The following is a 19271-nucleotide window of genomic DNA, read 5'->3' as shown; positions in this document are numbered from 1 at the left end:
TCAGAAATACTTTTAAAATGACACCAAAGAGACTAAAAATTCTTTTCGACTTTGTTAATAATAATGTCTTTTAAGAGACACCGTAGATAAGTTGCTCGGTTGGGTTTACTGCAATAGTGGCAAATGGAGACCAATATCCGCACTTAGTGGACCTAATGTTATAGTCGTGCATTGACCTTGAACAGAGGGGCCTACCGTGAAAACGTACGGAAAATTCATCCTTTCATATCTCAGCGAGACAATTCCACTGGATACAGAAATACGACTTAAAGTTCCTTAGATGTGGTCATTATAACAATCACATTTAAAAGATATGCATGAGAAGCAGATTAAAGATATGATGGAAACTCAAATGTGGACCAAAAAACGATGTCCCTACGGATGCCGTTCAGTGACATTTACATATTTTGTGTGTAGTAGGTCTGTAGCTCTTTCGTGGAAAAACGTTGGAATATGCTTAAAGTTAAGAGTTCATCCATGCTTTAGATTAATAAGGGACATATATCATCATATCTTTTCTGGTAGTTCGCGACACGCTGATTACGAATCTGAAGTTTATTTTCGAATCGGGTACCAAAAAGAGGTGCTTTTTTAACTTTTCAAGACAAAACACCTATTTTTGGCGCAAATAGAAATAATATAAACAAAAAGCCTTTCCCGGTCAGATAATTACACGAAATTGGTGTATAACAAAGACAAGGGTGTCTTCTACTCCACGTCTAATTTTAATGTCGATGGGTGTTTCAGAGAGGACAAGCGAGGGGGCTGAAAAGAGGATGTTTTCCAAATTGTGCACAGTCTTATAAAGAACACGTATTTCTATCTTGTACTCTGGGACCACGTATCTCCCGTACGGAAACAGATATGGACCTGGGAGTTGCAGATTTGGGCTCCCGAGCATCGATTACCCCCTGTTACGTCATTTGGGCGAAATCGAGTTTGGGTCAATTTTGGCAATTTCAGCAAGGGGATGGGAAGGAGGAAAGGCAGAATATTAAGATTTCAACTTCTGGGGTTTGAACCTTAGACAAGGTGTTTAATATTACAGTTAAACAGCACTTAAAGGGTGTGAAGACTCGCATGAAAAGAAACGTCTAATGTTGGTAATCTGACCTAGTTCGAATGAGGTGTAACAGAAGTGTTACACACCACCATCGATCCCAGAAAATGCACACACAGCTTGCTACCGTCGGAAAATGAAACAACTCAATACCTATGATTTAATTTTAACTTTTTATTCTTCATCCCAAAACGTGGATAACTTTAAAAGGAGCAAATCATGTTAAAAACACAAACATACAATCAATAAGGTAGTAGATATTTCACCTGAATTATAACTCAAATTTAAATACTTCTACATTTCTCTGTACACGGTTTCATCAAGGTACTACAATTAATTTCCCCCACCCCCTTCCTCTCCCCCACCAAAAAAAATATCTATCAATCTACAATAAGGCAAATGGTGAATGATTTAACTAGGCAGTGCGATTAATTGGCAATATGAAAATGGAAACTAAAAGAGCTCCAATCTTTTTTTAGAGAGAAATACAAGCCCAATAAAAAAGATGGTATTTTTTTACAATGATACGATAGCAGCACCCACTGTGCTTAGTATTCACACATATTTTGTTAAATATCAATTCATGGTAAAATTTTTCCCAGAATGGATGCTACGATTCAATGCTGTCTAACATGAAATATTAATCATCTTATATCTTAGTCTTTCCAACTGAAGTACAAAACCAGAGATGTGGATTCATGTACAGGAATGGATATTTAAAAAAAAATAATGAATACATACCTCAAAATTTCAGTTAGCCTTTCTTTTTAGTTCCATGTCCAAAATGTTATTGAGAAAGATAACATAAGTTTTCTGTTTTTACTTTCATGAAAGTATTTCACATAAAACAAAGTGTCTTACGTTTGTTTCTTTGCCAGAAAAATAAATATTTACACATCTGTTACAAACGAAATTGAGGTGACAATTAAATAATTCAAAGGAGTTATTATGTGATAAAAAAAATCTAAACGGGGAAAAAAAAATAGAACAAAATACGGAACAAAGAGGTGACCAAATATTATTGCAAATATACATCACATCATTTAAACATTAATTTTTCAGTGAAAATAGAAAATTTTTGTGTGTGATTCTTGCTTTGTGTGCATTGCAAAGAAACACTGTGTATGCTGAAAAATGAAACAAATGTTAATCGCTATGAAATGAACAAAAACTAGTTTTTCAGCATTATCTTAAGTACTTAATGCACAGCTGAGGAGAAAATAGAAACAAAAAAATCAAGAGATATTATTGACAATACTCCAAGAAAAAATTTAAAGCTGAAAATGCAGAGAATTGATCAATAATGGTTCTGAATTCTTCCACAAGTTAGGGGAATAATAAAAAATAAAAAAAAGCTTGCATTCTGTGTGGAATGGAGGAAGAACAAAAACAAAATCCGGCAACAATTAGCAAGTTCAAATCTAGGGAAACAATTGCTTCAAGTACTAAGGTCTGTGAACAATGGCCCTATTATATCTGAAGATGTGGAATCCATCCCTTCCACAGTCCCATAACCCTGCCCTCCTTACAACCACCCCCCCCCAAATTGGTGCTAAATATGGGAATTTTTTTTTTTAGAAAGGCCTCAGATTTATTGATCATTGGCCATTGATCTGGATACTGGTGACATTCTCATTTCAAAGGATCCATGGGTAAAATCATTTCAAAAAGTAGGTCTAAGAATAATTTCTCCCTCTTAACAGGTCTCCTGGAGTTGGTGCCAAGAAGTTGTTACAAACAATTTGTATATGATGAAAATAAAGACAAAGAAATCACATTTCAGTAACACAGCAGAGAAAAAAACTTTTGGCTTTATGCATATTCAAGGCTTGTAGCACCTCAGTAGAAGCACACAACCAACCCCCACCCCCACCCTCCACCCCAACCATCCCCCACCCTCCCCCTCCAACCCCAACAAGCACCATCTCTCTCTTATTCCTCCACTGAAATGGAGAAATATGTAGACCCCAAAAAATGCTTTCTTAGCACTAAGTTCACAAAGATCCACCCCCAAAACCCCCACATTTATCAGCTTAGAAGAGCTGGACAGCAATCTCATACAGTTGCCATTCTTCCAAGGTACATATCAGATTTAAATATTGAGTCGACCAACAAGTAATGATTCACAAAATTTGTGGCAGAAACAGCAACCGATTTCTCGGTTGGGGTTTGGTGAGGTAACATTTACTGCTGGATTTCTTTTAATAGTAAATATGTATGTATTAGTGTTGTGACACACAAGATGTACCTTTTGGTTCATACCTTACTTTTGTCAGAAAAAGCCCATCTGTTATGGTAAAGCACAAGAATTAAAAAAAAAAAAAAGCTGTGAAGGGCTGTCAGTGCAAATGGTTGAGGATTATAACAGCTAATAGAACTTTTTTGAGGCAGAAGAATTAATTTGAAAACATTTGGTATGGAACATACCACTCTCATCACAATTTAAAGGATATCCATGCTGTGGTGGTTTACGTTACAAATATTGTAACATTTTCAAGGTTTCTGGCATTGTTGAATCTTGGACAGTGATCATTATCATCAAGGTTGTTTTTTGCAGAGAAATTTACAACTCATTTTAGGAAATAGTCATTTCAAAAACAAGGTAGCCTTCCAAGCATATCACATTTTACAAGTTATCCCGACATGAAACGACGAGTGGCTTCCTTACAAAGTAACTTACGGATTACCTAGTCTAATTTTTGCCACAATTGTTGGAACAAGAAAAAAGCACTTCAAAAAGGGGGGCAAAAATTGGTGGATTGAGAAAATGCTAGCCTTATATATAATACAGTAAAAATTTGGTAAAAAATACAGTCAGACCAAATAATACAATTTGTAACTAACAATTGGCCAAGAGTACAAATGTGTATCCTTAAAAGGTAAATCAAATGGTCTGAACATTGTAAATTTCCTGATAAGTACATGCCTCGTCATTTTTTTCAATTCGAGTATCACAAACTATAACAAACTATGGGAGTACTCTATTCGATTAAGCCCAAAAGGGTTCCTTAGTTTACTTCCTTTCACATATTTTACTTATTTGTAGTTATATTGTCTTGTTCACCTTGTATTACCATATGTGTTGAAACAAATAAAAAATAAATAAATAAAAAAAAAAAAAAAAACAGTTATTCGGGAACACTTTTATCTTCTATCATTAAAATTTTGACTTGGTATTTCAATATATATTTCATGTCCTGATTACCCTGTATGATTAAGTCTTCTCGGTACATTTACTGGCTTAGCTCATGTCCAAGCTCACATAACAGACTCATTCTTGGGCATAGGTCTTCTCGAAGGCTGTGAAGGATAAAATGGGGAAATAAAAGGAAATTGGATCATAATATAGTTATCTTCTGCAAGGTCAAAATTAGGTTAATAAAATAACCTCACATTTTAAAAAGAATCTGGTTTCAATACAGACTTAAACGGCATTTTACTACGCGAACTGCCGCATTGCTTACACTGGTTTCAAATCAGATCAGAAGAGACGTCAAAATCTTTTTGTTAACTCATGAAAGCATTGCATAATCTCATAGCACATATTAATACAAGAACATGCAAAGGTTCGTCTTGTCCCACAGTCACCTTCTATTCTGTAAATAACTAAACAACAACAATATGATCTGCTGCTCCATGTTCAACCACAGATATATCATCTGCGAGTTTCATCAGGGAATTAGGTTAAAAGTTTAAAGTTGGTTTAAACTGAATATTTAATTCAGATTTCTTTGTTAAATAGGTGCTCTATACTTGATCAGTCTCTTCGTGCAAACACACCAAAGATAACGCTGCAATGTTCTCCGAAAACTCTATGAAATGTCTTTTCTCAGCATGTTGATGTCGTATATTAACTACAACATCAACCCCGACACTGACACCGAAGAAAAAGTTGTGTACAATATGGAGCATGAAGGAAAATACAGCACTGTTGTTGTAGTCATTACTTCAGCAAGGGCAATAGTTTCAGGAAAAAGTATCCCAACTTAAGTAAACTATTGAACCACTTTATCCAGGCAAAGCAAAATTTTCTTTGTATATAACCTTTAAAGAAACCAACTTGTATGTCTTTTCTTACGTAAAGAGAATGGCTCACGGTAAAAAAATGAAATGAAAATCACATATATGTTATCAACAGCCAACTGAATGTTTTAAAATTTTTGTTATCAATTCCAATAACAAAAATAACTTACAATAAGGAAAGAACTTTAACCTGATCTCTATGTTTTCTGCTTGTTTCAGAATGTCCACAGCCTTGAGGAGATAAAAACAAAAGAGAAGAGACAATACAATACAAGAAACAAATACATTAGTTCCAAGGACTATAGCTAATAATTTCCGGGCAGGTTATTTGTTATATGTCGACAGGGTTCATGGACTGGGGAAACAATTTTACTGAGGAAAGATTGTACTACTCTAGCAGTTTTAGAATCCATGTTTCTGGTCATCAGAATGTGCAATTTGATTTCATCTCCACTGAAGAGGTAGATACAGTAGTAAAGGAAAAGAAAGAGAGTGACATTTGAAATGTTCTTTTTTTACATCAGATTAATAAATAATTTGCCAAAAAAAAGGGGTGCGTATTGGATGAACATGCAATTTCAGAAACACAATTCTGCAAACTGCAAAAGTGGCACTGAGGTAAAGATTACTGCATTGGCTTTAAGTTGTAACACATTGTGTCCACCTTGTTTAGATAACTGTAAAGTACTACACATTAAGCACAGGAATCCCCCCCCCCCCCCAAGATTCCATCTGGACGATCTGGTCCAGGTCCAACTTTGTGACATTATGTTTCTCATGTACATGAGAAACCAACACGTAACTAACCGTTACGGCAAGAAAAACTGTCCATATTACGGTTTGAAACTATTAAATCTATGATGAAGTTTTCTGGTATCCTCAAACAAATTGCATTTTATTACTAGATACCTACAAGGCTCAGAAAATGTCTAATTGGTTAACAGAGTGATAGAGAAACCACAAATGATGCAGCACCCCCCCCCCCCTCTTGCATTTCCTTAAAGTGATGGTGCTTGGAGAGGGTGAAGCAAGGATGCCTTTTGCACCTCTGTGATTCTAAAGCCTTTTGGAGGGTCACATTCATAATGACATCAAATCTCTTGTGATACAACTCGATGTGACAGAAATTATTGACAATCACACTAGCTTAATAAGATCCTGTAAGTTACACACATTGGCGTAACTACAAAGCGGTTTGTTGTTTATGTAATGTAGCAATAACCCACACGTAACATATGAGCACAAATTTAATGTAGATTGTTTGCTGCATAGAAATGACAAATATTTGCCCACTAATTGCATCTTCTCCACAAGTAGGAACATACAGTTTATAGATTAAACATTTTCTACCAAATATTGCATCCATTACTTCAATTCATTTTAGAGAACTGCTAAACTGCTGAAGAATAAGTACCTCCTGTAGGGTTATGTTGGCAAAGTCTATTCCATTCACACTGAGAATTTGATCCCCTGGTTTCATTCCTAGCCTCTGGGCACTTGATCCTTCGCTAACCTGCCAAAGATGAAGGACGACAGTAAAATAGCATTGATAATACATCAACAATAGTCATTGAATGCATACATTTCCAGGACTGTATGACATGACAGCAACCCTGTTTTAACTCTGTAATTAACAAATCATCATTATCATAATAGCAGGGATGAGCCTTGGGTAAAAAAAAAAATCATGGAACTTTGCAAAAATTGCGGTATAGGCTCCAGTTTGCGTATGCTACAGTGTGTTAGGATAATAGTTTTTGTCCCCGAGGTAAAAAAGAAATCACAGATATTCCGCGAATTCGCGAATAAACCTCATGTCTGTCATAGAATCCGTGCCAGTAAACGTGCCAGTACGACATGATAGAAAATGGCTCTTGGACTTTGCATAACCTGGTTAGATGCATCATTGTTGGTCAATGTCAAACAAACACTAATGGGTTTGCTTGCATTACTCCCCACTGAAGATGTCTACAGTACTCTTGACTGTTGTCGAATATGGAGAAAAGACTGAACAAATTGCTAGTCTACTGCCAATGACTGAGGAATCATACATATCCAAGACTCTCCAAGAGCCCTTACTCATGAATGTTTGACAGATGCTGAAAAACGGTGGAAAAGTGTATTGTGATGACGCCTTACACAGGTGTGCAAACACAGCACTGCTTTAGATGGTGGCACAATTGAGGATTTCGTATTGCAAACTTGCCTACCGTTAGTTCCAGATGTTTTTCTTCCACCCGCTCCTTCCCCCCCCCCCCCTCCATTTTTCTTGGGAGAGGATGGAGAAGTCAGCAAGGAGAGAGATGGAGAGCCAAACTTGATGGACATTACATGGTGACATATCATGGCTGCCATTAAAGTACAGCTTTATCTTTCAATTATATACAAGTGTAGGATGCAAAGATAATACTCTAAGGAAATATTCTTTGATTTGCAAATTTTTGTCTTTCAAACCAAGTCTTGAACGAACATCAACATAGCGTACAACTTCTTTTCGACTAAGCTACATTAAAATCGGAGGAAAAATCAGCACACTGATATAGCTCTGGTATTCCCCAAACTGAATAATCCACTTTAAGTGGTTTTAACTATCAGATTCCTCATTCTAATCCTCTCCAAATTCAGTATACGGTAAAAGAGTAAGCACTCTACCTTTGAGACAAAAAGAGGACACTTATGTTCTGTTCCACCTCTTATGAGAAAGCCAAGCTGCAGAAGAAAAAAAAATGCCAAGTAAAGTGTATGCCTCTTGCTCAAAAGTTGATGTTTCACATTTAGTGTCAATGTAACTAGTGATAAATAATAGTCATTAGGAAAAAAAAATATTTTCTGGCAGATATCCCCAAAAACTTCTCTAACAGTAGTTTACTAAATTGCAAAAAACATAATGAAATTAATGCAAGCGAAACCAAAATTTCGCAAAACCAAAATGATGGAGAAGAGGCTACTTGACATAAAGGCTAAATCAATCATAAGTTAGTTCAATTAATGTTTAAAGGCTCTTCTCACTACCATACCAATGGTGATCATTTTAACACACACAGATCTGTTGTACATTCACACTGAGAGCCCCATTGCTTTTTTTTTAATTGTTCAAATCACATACCCTAACCTTAACAATACCTCATAATCAAGGAATTCTTCTGAGGTCACTGTTAGTGTGATCCTTGTCAAGAGATGCCCGAGGATTTTGTCTTTGTACGAGACATCGGTGAGAATACAAAACAAGTTCACATACAAGGACACACACATACATGCAAATACACAATTCCACAGAATAGTCAGGTAGATGCTAATTATATTTCTGTAAATTACATACAAACAGAATAATACCAAAAAGGTACATGTATTAAATGCCTTCTTCACACATCCCAAGAATTTGTTCTGTAGCGATGTCTCGTCATATATATTGTAGAGCATTTGATATTTACCGGAGCATTTGTCCTCTTAAATCTGATAGATCTCATTAGATAATCTGAGAGGTTGTTGTCATAATCTGGATGGTCTTTTCTCTGAAAGAAAGTACAGAAAGGAGAGAGAGAATTCTATTCAAATTTCTGACGTTTTGGCAATAATAACTTTCTTACTCATGTTTTTGGAGAATACTCAATTCCTCTCAAAGAATAATTTGAAATTGTCACTCATTACTTATTGAAATAAATTTGTCAAACTGACATTATTGATCCGGTAGGGTACAGTATAGTAAAATTCCTTTTGCTAAATGAAGAATTTGCTATGTACATACATATGAAGATGAATGCATCTGCTTTTGACAAACACCAGACCTCTTTACTTAAAACTGTTGCCTTGTAACGTTTTAGAGCGAAGTTTTTCAGTGGATTTGATATTTGGGGTTTGTGAATTGGGATCTGTGGTTTGGTTCTGTACTTGCAATGGTCTCAAAACAAATTTGTTCACCATGTTAGCGGCACTACAGTAATGATGATTTAAGTGCCTTCACCTCCTACTGTATTTAAGACAGTGGTCTGATGTTGAGGTAAACTCTTGTCCGTCTGATTGGACGTTTACTAACACCCACGAACAGGAATGGGTGTAACAATTACATGCCATGTGACACTCTCCGCAATAGTGGAACAAAAAGAAGGCTTTTTACAAGCTGGTGTGCATGATCTTCATGTGGATAATGTTTCAAATGAACTTCTGTTGGCTTCCTCACTCTAGGAAATTTTACTAAGTTATAAACTCAGAATTTTACGATGTACAAAATTCATAAGCTGATGTGCAAAATTTAAACTAGATATTATTCACTTTGCATAGGATCATAATCCTAACTAACCACATCTGCATATAGGAGACTTCAGTGCAAATTTGGTAACGAACCACACGTCGAATCACCAATAAAATAGAGAAAGGAACAATTAAAAACGTGAAATAAAAAAGGGAAAGACAAAGCAGACAAATGAAAATATGTGGGCAAATAATTCACTTGTGTACTCCCTCCCTTAAAGAGTAGTTATGATCTTCTTACCTGGTGTGGAGGTATAAACCTTGGTGGTGGCTCGTACAGAGGGAGTCCAACAGTATCTTCAACAAATCCATTCATGGTGAATCTAAAGGAAGCTAATTGAGTGAAATGATAAAGCTGCATTAGTAAATGTTAAATTGAAATTTAGCTATTTATATTCTTTTCGTTTAGAGGTGGGTATTAAGTCCGGTGACTATTCATAGCCAAGTCCTCTTGATTTTGATCTCTGTTTGTAGTTGCATGTTTAGATACATGGCGCCACCGAACAAAAGTGATAAAACATAAAATATTGCTTCTTGATGTATCTTGTCCATGACGTCCTTACACGTGATAGCCAGACAAATAACAAACCTATAATGTTATTCATGAAAATAATATTTATACAGAACATGTAGCTTTCAACATGTGTTTCCTTCTTTGACCAGGGACTGGGGGTATAACTATAAGGGAATGGGTCATGTTATTGGTCCCACAGCTGGATGAATAACAAGGTTAGATGCCTTACTTGTGTGACTAACAGCTCAACAACATGACATCTTTGTTATTCACTCAGTAGCCAGGGAAATAGTGGAAGTACTTTAAGTCATTACTCATCTCGCTGCCAGGGGAATAAGATAAATAAATCTTTCTTCAGGCTAATAACTAAATGGGTCTCTGAATTTTCCTCTGGCACCCCTGCGAATAGGCACGCCCTTAGGGAATTCCCAGATAATGTTATTTGCCATCCTTCTCAATGCAGCCTAGCCTAAGCTCTTTTTATGGAACTGACTAAAAGTTTAACCTCTCTGTTAGGATGCAAAACAGCCTAACCAAACCTTGAACTGTAGTAAATCTAGGCAAGCCTAGTCCTAAATTGCTGATGGCATTCTTGGAAGATTTACAAAGTCCTAGTAATCGTACTATCAATTCATAATTGATACTACGAGTACGAGGATGATCGGTATCTTACAGCATTCGTGGAACTGGTACAAATTGGCACAATAAATACTACTGTAGGCCTAAGCCATAGTAAGCCTAACGTTACTTACGATCTCCAAACCTTTACAAAGTACAATCGGATTAACAGCCTTTTCTCTTCGCATCAGATCCTGTTTATATATATTCTGGACAAATTGCGAATGAAACCAAACCAATTTTCTCCGAGTCGCAGATAAACTTCTTTGCCCTTTTCACGGATTCTCACCACTGTACTGTACTTTTAATGAACTTTCAATGAACGCCTCAGGGGATCTGTGTCTGACCAGAATAACACTCAAGATTCCGCCAACCGTGAAAATAGCCATCTACTGTCGCGTCATGCATATCGATCTATCTCGTTAATTGCGACTTTTATACCGAAAAACTTTATACCGAAAGACTAGAACCATATTCTTAACATCTTGAAAATAATGTTTCTAAATTTTATATTGGTCTTCGAATAATTCCAGTAATTGTGGCCTGCCGTGGCTCCTAATAGTGGAGTCATTTTGTCCTGGTTAAGGATAGGATAGGCTACTAAGGATAGGGGTATCCCTTAAACCTCACATGACCCCCGGTTACAACGTTTATAAAGTATTTTGAAAATTTGATAACCATAGCTCAAATCGTTTATTTTGTGGTTCTACTTCACCAACTAAATATAAGATTCTTTTTTTGCCACTATTCAATACATATTGTAATACTTCTGCAAACACAAAAATAATATATTTTCAACATTATATAAAATCAATGGCATCGAATAAAATGTTCGATAAACGATCATATCACCCAGTAATTATCTCCAAACAGAAATTGCCACCCTTTCCCTAAGAGAATGAGGCCTTCACCCTTAGGATATTAGTCGGTTGCGCATGGCACATGGCACTTTCTGGAAAATTTGCATTTCGTCATGTGGCTGAAGAGCGGAAACTGGAAAGCACTGTAGTGTGGAAAACGAAAATGGAAACGTTTTCGCAAAAATCGTGTTTTTTTTTCCATTCTGTATGCAAAATTTGCTGGCCTATATCATAGTTCTTCACTCCAAATATGTTAGAGTTAGTGTGAAAGAGGACCCATGACAGCTTCATAAGCCATCTACTAGTAAATGTGCAAAACAATTAAAAAGTTTTATTTCGTACTCCTGTAAACCTAGGTTACATCACCATTACGAAGTCTTTAAGGACTACTGAGAGATAATTTGTGCTTAATTTCCCTTTGTATCAATTTTCAAACAGGCACGATGAAAGCGCTTTGCCATATATTTTGTGTTATCTCGTAACATTTTCAAGCTGAAGAAAGAGTCCTAGCTGGGTTCCAGACGGGGCGAAACTTCAGCCCTTTCAGATATTCCTAGTTCCCTCATGCTAAATGAATTCAGACACAAACTTGTCAGAAACAGCAATCACTCTGAAATTTGTATCGAACATTTCTCCTTAGTTCATCTTATATTTAGCAAATTGATGAGGAGTAAAGACGTACCCTCACCCCGTGGTCCTGTCCAGGCCTAAGCCCTCTATGCCAATGATTGTAGGCCTACAGTACAATACAATTATATCCAAAGGACTCTCAAAGTCTGCATCGTTTTAGGATAAATACATCATTTTGAAGATAATGTAACATTTTTCCATTAATGACGGTGATTGAAGGGAAACATGTGAGACAAGTCGTATCGGATGTTGGCCATATGGATATGACGAAGTAATCTGTTAACTGACGTGTGATAGTCAACATATGTAATTCAATTATTGAGTAGGCGTGTTATATGAAGCCTGTATTCAAGTGATGGTGACAGTCGAAGATTTCAGACAAATTGCCATGATCTGCCCTTACTCAAGAAAAACAAAATTCACCTACAACCAGTTCTCATGTTGCAAGTTGAGGGAACAATTTCATGTTTCACATCGCCCCCCCCCCCTCCCCATAAGTGAATTATATAGGTTGACTGTATGACACATTTGTTAACACACGACTTAATGATTCCTATGGCCAACATCTGATACGAGTTGTCTCACAGGCTGCCCTTCTAGATCACAAAAGTACTGAGACGAAAGTGTTACGTCAGTGATAGTGTCTGTCTGTGACTGCCCCAACAACATGTGACATCGATAGGGCCGGGTAGGGGGTGGTTGTGGGCATGGAGTTACAAAATAGAATAAAACAGAACAAAATGGTCATTTTTTTCTCACAAAGTTATATTGTACCCAAAACACTAGAATTTCAAAACCTTCACAATTGTTAAAATGGATATAAATTCAAATTTTACTTTACAAAAATATCAATTAACACTTCGAGTAAAAAAAAAACAGAGAGTAGAAGAGTGAAACAACAGAATAATTGAACAGATCATCTAGGATTAATTCCTAGGGTTCGATACTTTGTAAATGTTTACTGCTCACAAATTACAGGAATTCATAAGCATTTACAAATTTGGGAGGAATGTAGACCAGCTTTTTCTGCTTTTTTTTTTTTTTTACACAATTCTGTATGAAATGACAAATGTTGCAATATTAAGACGGATTCTTCAAAATTTGTAAAGCATATATTTTCAAGTTCATGATTTAACCCCCTTTTCTTTAACCTTTCCTGCTTTAATGACTAAAATGAAACAATGCCAAGATGCTGTACCAACATTGAAATGACATTGCAATTAATACTGATTCAAATTTTAATAACTTAAAAATTTAACCACACTTTCTTTTCACTTTCTGCTCATTATTATTAAACAGAAACGATGCCAAGATGATTCCCCAAGATTGCCTGTTGGTTGGTTTTCATTTAAGTTTAAAAAAAAGAAAAAATTGTTTTCTTTTTTTGGTTACAAATACTATGGAAACCATGAGAATTATCAATAAAAGTAAATTTAGTAAGTACCTATACTTTGCCCTACTATCACCTGCTGACAATCACATTTAACCAGAATTTCACATGACCAAAAAAAAGGCCAATGGGATGAGGGGTAAAGCCTTTGCATTAGAGGATCAGGGTATATGTTGTTGAGATTGGCTTTGAAAAGGTATAATTTAATCTCTCAAATGCACACACCACTTAAACATCAAACTTAAAATACATTTAGAGACATCTATCAATGGTAACCAGGTATATTACTGCAACTTACAATAACTTTAATGTTGAAGTAATTATCTTGATGAAAGTATCTTAAATGTTGAAACTGTTATCTGGATGAAAGTATCTGGTGAAAAAGACAGGAATGCCATATCAAGAATTTCCTGTGTTTTTTTTTCTTTCTATTTTATTTTTAGAAAATATAGAAAAGTAACCTTAATAGACACAGGAAAGCCTCTTCAAAAATGTTCTACTTTATTTTAAGAAAATATATTCACATATGTTCACATATGTATTCACATATGTATTCACATATATATTCAAAAATATATTCACATATATTTTTCCCCATTAACCAGTTTTTAACATTTTTTTTTTACCAAAGACAGAGTGGTTAAATATGTTGTAACTTTCAGTTCATAATTAAACAAATCAAGTAACTGGATATTGATGTATTATTTATAACTCTAATTTACATAATTTATGCACACTTTATGACTTCTCTTCACTGATATCTATTATCAAATTTTCTCTCATTTTTCAAAACAGGAAAGTTTAATGTTGCAACATTATCATCAAACAGCACAGACTGTACAATATTCTTTCCCCAATTTAAACTATAAATTAATACGCAATCTATTTTCGCAATCTAATTTTGCTTTGAAACTGTAAGCTGAAAATGTCAGCTCTCCTGTATATGACCAGCATACACAAATCACTCTCCATACTGCCAGGGGATGATATATGTGTGTGTCGGGGGGGGGGGGTGGTAATTTTGTTTTCTACCATGCATATTTGATACAAAATTCCCCCAAATAATTTATAAGCAGGCTGTAAAAGTGTAAGCCTAGTTGTGCGACAAAATAGAAAACCTAACAAGGTGTGACATCAAAACAAATGTCTTTGTCCAGTTTTGCTTATAAGTCACCAATAACTGGACCTGGTTCCTCTAGGGTGTAATAAATATATTTTTCCTCAAAGTATACCATTAAACAACCAATTTACAGCATTAATCCATGGTATCTACTTCCTCCCCCACCCCCACCCGACCCCCTTCAAACTACAAGACTCCTAATTCCATAATTTGCTATAAAACTATTAACAATAACAGAAGGTGCCATCATTCAGACATATATACTATAAATAATGAACATAATAATAATAATACCTTGACATAGTGACATTGCAGAAGACCAAAAACAAACAAAAACAAGAGAAAACAATACAAAGTAATTGGAATGTAAATAGAAAACCTTAGTCAGACCATAGAATAAAAATAGATAAAAATAGTACCTTAATGGCAAATAGCAAGGTGAATGAACAAATTTCAAAATCAGATGGTTAGGGTGTGAAAAAAAATCTACTAAGTAAATATATATAACAATTAACATTAGAAAGAGAGTAGAACCTTAATAACAACATTGATTACTCTTAATTAGAATCCATTGAAATTAAAGAAGAAAAGACCCCCCCCCCATAAAAAACAACAAAGGATAAAAAAACAAGAAACATCAAAGCAGGATAAAAAGAATGAATGAATTAAAGGAAAGACAATCTAATTTGGCAAACCACTTTTAATTGATGAAGAGAATTTGAATTTTTTTTTTGGTTAGGTAACACAAGGCTAGTGGGGTGCATTATCATATGAAAAACAGAAACAAAGACACAAACAGATATGATTATGTAAATATAAAATGTGAAGAATGCAATGAATGTTTACAAAAGTCACCCACGATAGAACCTGTGCATTTATGAAGAAACACAGACAGAATGTCCGATGAGCCTTGGCCAAAATTCCCTGTGAAGCAATAAAATGCCACAGTAGGATGCCAGAAAAGCTGCAAAGGTGATGAAATGTTACAAAATATGTTTACCTAGGACTAGGAGTCATGTATGCTAGAAGTAAACTAACCTAAAATATTTAGATGAGACCCAGTCTCAAACAATTTACACGGTAAATAATAAAAAAGGCACACAGATTGAAATATATCGGGTGTACAAAGCCTTAACAGTTTCACTTTAATTATATCTGACCTCATATGTCAGAAAAGCTGCACTGGGATTTACTGCTGCATATCTAAGAGTCACTGGGAGACGTTTGTCTATAGTAAAAAACAAATTATTCAATACTGTACTATATTTATATATATTAGCATAATGTGTATAATGATGTAATACCTTAACAACTTGAAACAACAATACAACTAGAAAAATTCCCATGAAATTGACCCAAAGTGATTAACCAAAATGTGAACAACCCAACTAAGTTGGAAAACAAAGCCTATCCTCGTTTTGAAAATAAAAGCTGCCAAACGCCTTCCCTTATTTCGGAAGGCAGAATAATAACCAGAAGTCAGAGAGACTGCATATTTTACTCTGTGTGAGACACGACAGGTTTACTAATACATCAAATTGGTTAATTTTCAAAGTAATTACAACAGATTTTTAACAAACTCACTGCAACCATGATAAGAGCAGTCTATCAGGCTTTTTGGGGTTTCTGTGAAAATACATTTGTATTTTGTTCTCTGAGGTATGTGGGTAAGGTTTTACATGCATCGTTACTTGGAACATTACTTTAGGTAAACATTCTGGTTTTAAGGCAAAAAAGACAACAACAACAAAAAAAAGGCAAAAAAGACACCGATTGACGACCAAAACTCTGTCCACCGTCAAATTACTTTTATCTTTTGAATGTTTACGCTTCACCGTGCCTTTGAAACATGGATTAATATTTCGTCCGACTTTTGACCGGTTGACATGACCGGTCTTGATGGCACTATATAGTTAACGAAAGATGATAAGTAGTATTAAATTTACAGTAACACTATACAATTAAAATAAACGTAACAAAATTTTACAAAATATAACAAAGTAAATATAATTCAAGAGGTATTTTAATATAGATATATAGATATAAATATACAGTACTAATGTAATACACATAGGTATGCTAGATACCTTAGTTGCTATTCAACCACAGACACTACTGATTAAAAGTCACTGTATAAAGGCACACATGTAGTCTAAGCACACTTTAATGTACAAACACTTAGGCTAAAAAAAAAGGACATATAAAAATTGAACAAAAAATGCATGAATTTTAGAGCTTTAGAGGACAATGTGCATAACTCCTGTTTTGTCAAAATTGCTTTCATTGATTGATAAAATTCCCCTATCAAATTAAATTTTAAAATGTTGTTGTCCTTGACAGGATGTTGAATTTTAAGTTCACCTTCTTCACAGTCAGGTTCAAGCATAAGGATACATCTTATAGAAAATGCATTTCCATGAACAAAGAACACGCTTCCTATGCAATGTATTCTTTATGCAGAAGAAGAATGCTTCCTAGGCTTTTCCCCCTCTCATGGGTATGGGTAATAGGATGTTCAGTTCTAGGTGATCATGAATATGCAGGCTGAGAGGATCATGAATATGCAGGCTGAGAGGGTCATGAATATGCAGGCTGAGAGGATCATGAATATGCAGGCCAAATGGATCGTTTTGATCTCCTTATTTGCGCTACCTCTGCTGTCTTTTGAAGACATTACAAAAACGGTGTTTTAAATTGTTTAAAATGTTTTAAATTCTAATATATGCACAAGTGAGTTTTTGATATCTCAGGTTTTTTGCATAAAGTGTAATATTACCAAGTAAACTATCCCTGATAAGCTATTGGGGGAGGGGAAGGGGGTCGTAGAAAGGCTACTGCTGTACAAAAGGTTAAAATGAATAATTTACATCATGATGTCATATTTTACTCATTGCAGTCAATTCCAGTAACGTTGACCTGTTTTATTGTAACTAGAACAATAGTTGAGAATTGGCTTTTGTTATTAAGCCAGAAGACGAAACTTCCTAATCATTTACCTTGGTTGTCTCTCCAGACTTAAATCTTTGCGACTAAATGAAGCACTTTGTTGATTTTCGGCCACTCAGACCTTCTCACCCAGGACAGCAAATCTGTATTTGCACAACAATTCTGTTCAGATATTTCTTGTTCTGTGGGGGAGGGGGGACTCAATTTCAGGGGAGAACAAATCACTGACTTGATTGCAGTTCTGATACATCCTGATTGACCTCATTCTCAGTAAACTGATCCTAACAAACATTCAAATACATTTTTCATAACTGAAATCGTACATCTTTGTGCCTCAATCTATCTTGTCCTGTGGTAGTATCAACTTCTGAGACCAATGCAAGCAGTAACTCAACTGTAGTTTTCATTACTTCTGATCGACCTCATCCTCAGTCCAGTGATTACAACAAACATTCAACTACGTCCCTATGACTGCAATCATTATTCTTGCCTCAATCTCTCCTGTTCCCTATAGGAACTCATTTCATCTCCAGAGGATGAAGCAACCAACCATCGACTTGATTGTCGTTCTAATTAATTGATCCACCTCATCCTCAGTCGACTGATTGCTACAAACATTCAATTACATTCCCTATGACTGCAATCATTATTCTTGCCTCAATCTCTCCTGTTCCGTATAGGAAGTCATATCATCTCCAGAGGATGATACAACCAACCATTGACTTGATTGTCGTTCTAATTAATTGATCCACCTCATCCTCAGTCGACTGATAGCAACAAACATTCAACTACATTCCCTATGACTGCAATCATTATTCGTGCCTCAATCTCTCCTGTTCCCTATAGGAACTCATCTCATCTCCAGAGGATGATGCAACCAACCATCGACTTGATTGTCATTCTAATTAATTGATCGACCTCATCCTCAGTCGACTGATTGCAACAAACATTCAACTACATTCCCTATGACTGCAATCATTATTCGTGCCTCAATCTCTCCTGTTCCCTATAGGGACTCATATCATCTTCATATGATGATGCAACCACTGACTTGATTGTCGTTCTAATTAATTGATTGACCTCATCCTCAGTCGACTGATTGCAACAACATTCAACTACATTCCCTATGACTGCAATCATTATTCGTACCTCAATCTCTCCTGTTCCCTATAGGGACTCATATCATCTTCATATGATGATGCAACCACTGACTTGATTGTCGTTCTAATTAATTGATTGACCTCATCCTCAGTCAACAGATTGCAAAGAAAGCAATTCAAATACTTTTCCATGACTGCCATCAAATTGAATTTTTGCCACAATTCTCTGTCCCATTTTGCAGGAAGCATCGCCCTTCATAGGATGATGCGATCACCATCTTGTTTGTAATTCTGCATCATTCTGATAGATCTCATTAACGAAGACAATAACACGGCCATCGTCTGCGCCTGCCTCAGGACGTCTTGAACCATGTTACTGTTGTTTGCCTTACCCCTGGATTCAATGACCAACTGAAGCACGGAAGTAAAATGATCAGCGACATCACAAATCTGTACAAAAACAAAACAAAAACAAAAACATATTTCAGTAACTGTTTATTGTTCATTATCAAATTAAAATTGATCTGTATTTAGCTATGATGTCAATTAGGTCGTGGTACAATAAACACAACATTTTTGGCTTTAATTTTGGTCAGTTTACCAAATGCACAGGTTATTACTTAAAAAAATTAGGATGGCAAATTCATCAACGATGAGATCCAGATTTTGTTCCTCAAATAAAGGTTAAAGCAAACCAACAATTTACGAAGTTACTTTTATTCCAAACATGTTGTTCCCCAGGAACTATTCATGCTACCAGGC

The 19271-nt window shown here is 35.5% G+C and overlaps 2 protein-coding genes across 6 annotated transcripts in view; both read right to left on the bottom strand.

Moving 5' to 3' along the window:
- Positions 1-1219: 1219 nt before the first annotated feature.
- On the bottom strand, positions 1220-10805 carry LOC139979741 (PDZ domain-containing protein 11-like). Its single transcript, XM_071990812.1, has 7 exons — positions 10598-10805; positions 9573-9664; positions 8515-8595; positions 7736-7792; positions 6498-6596; positions 5254-5314; positions 1220-4360 (listed from the first exon to the last, which is right to left on the bottom strand). The coding sequence occupies exons 2-7, from the start codon at positions 9645-9647 to the stop codon at positions 4332-4334; spliced, it is 402 nt and encodes a 133-aa protein (XP_071846913.1). The 5' UTR covers positions 9648-9664; positions 10598-10805; the 3' UTR covers positions 1220-4331.
- A 1972-nt stretch (positions 10806-12777) lies between these two features.
- The window catches only part of LOC139979458 (uncharacterized), a 70907-nt gene continuing 64413 nt past the window's right edge, over positions 12778-19271 (bottom strand). For all 5 annotated transcript variants that reach the window (XM_071990256.1, XM_071990259.1, XM_071990257.1 and 2 more), the window contains one exon: positions 12778-18959. In XM_071990256.1, coding sequence (XP_071846357.1) covers positions 18765-18959 — 195 coding nt within the window. In that variant the 3' untranslated portion in view covers positions 12778-18764. The remainder of the gene's footprint in view (positions 18960-19271) is intronic.

The sequence above is a fragment of the Apostichopus japonicus genome, chromosome 14 (genome assembly GCF_037975245.1).
Source record: "Apostichopus japonicus isolate 1M-3 chromosome 14, ASM3797524v1, whole genome shotgun sequence".
NCBI lineage: Eukaryota > Metazoa > Echinodermata > Holothuroidea > Aspidochirotida > Stichopodidae > Apostichopus > Apostichopus japonicus.
Note: the sequence above shows the minus strand (reverse complement) of the source record. Positions and strands in the feature narration are given on the sequence as shown.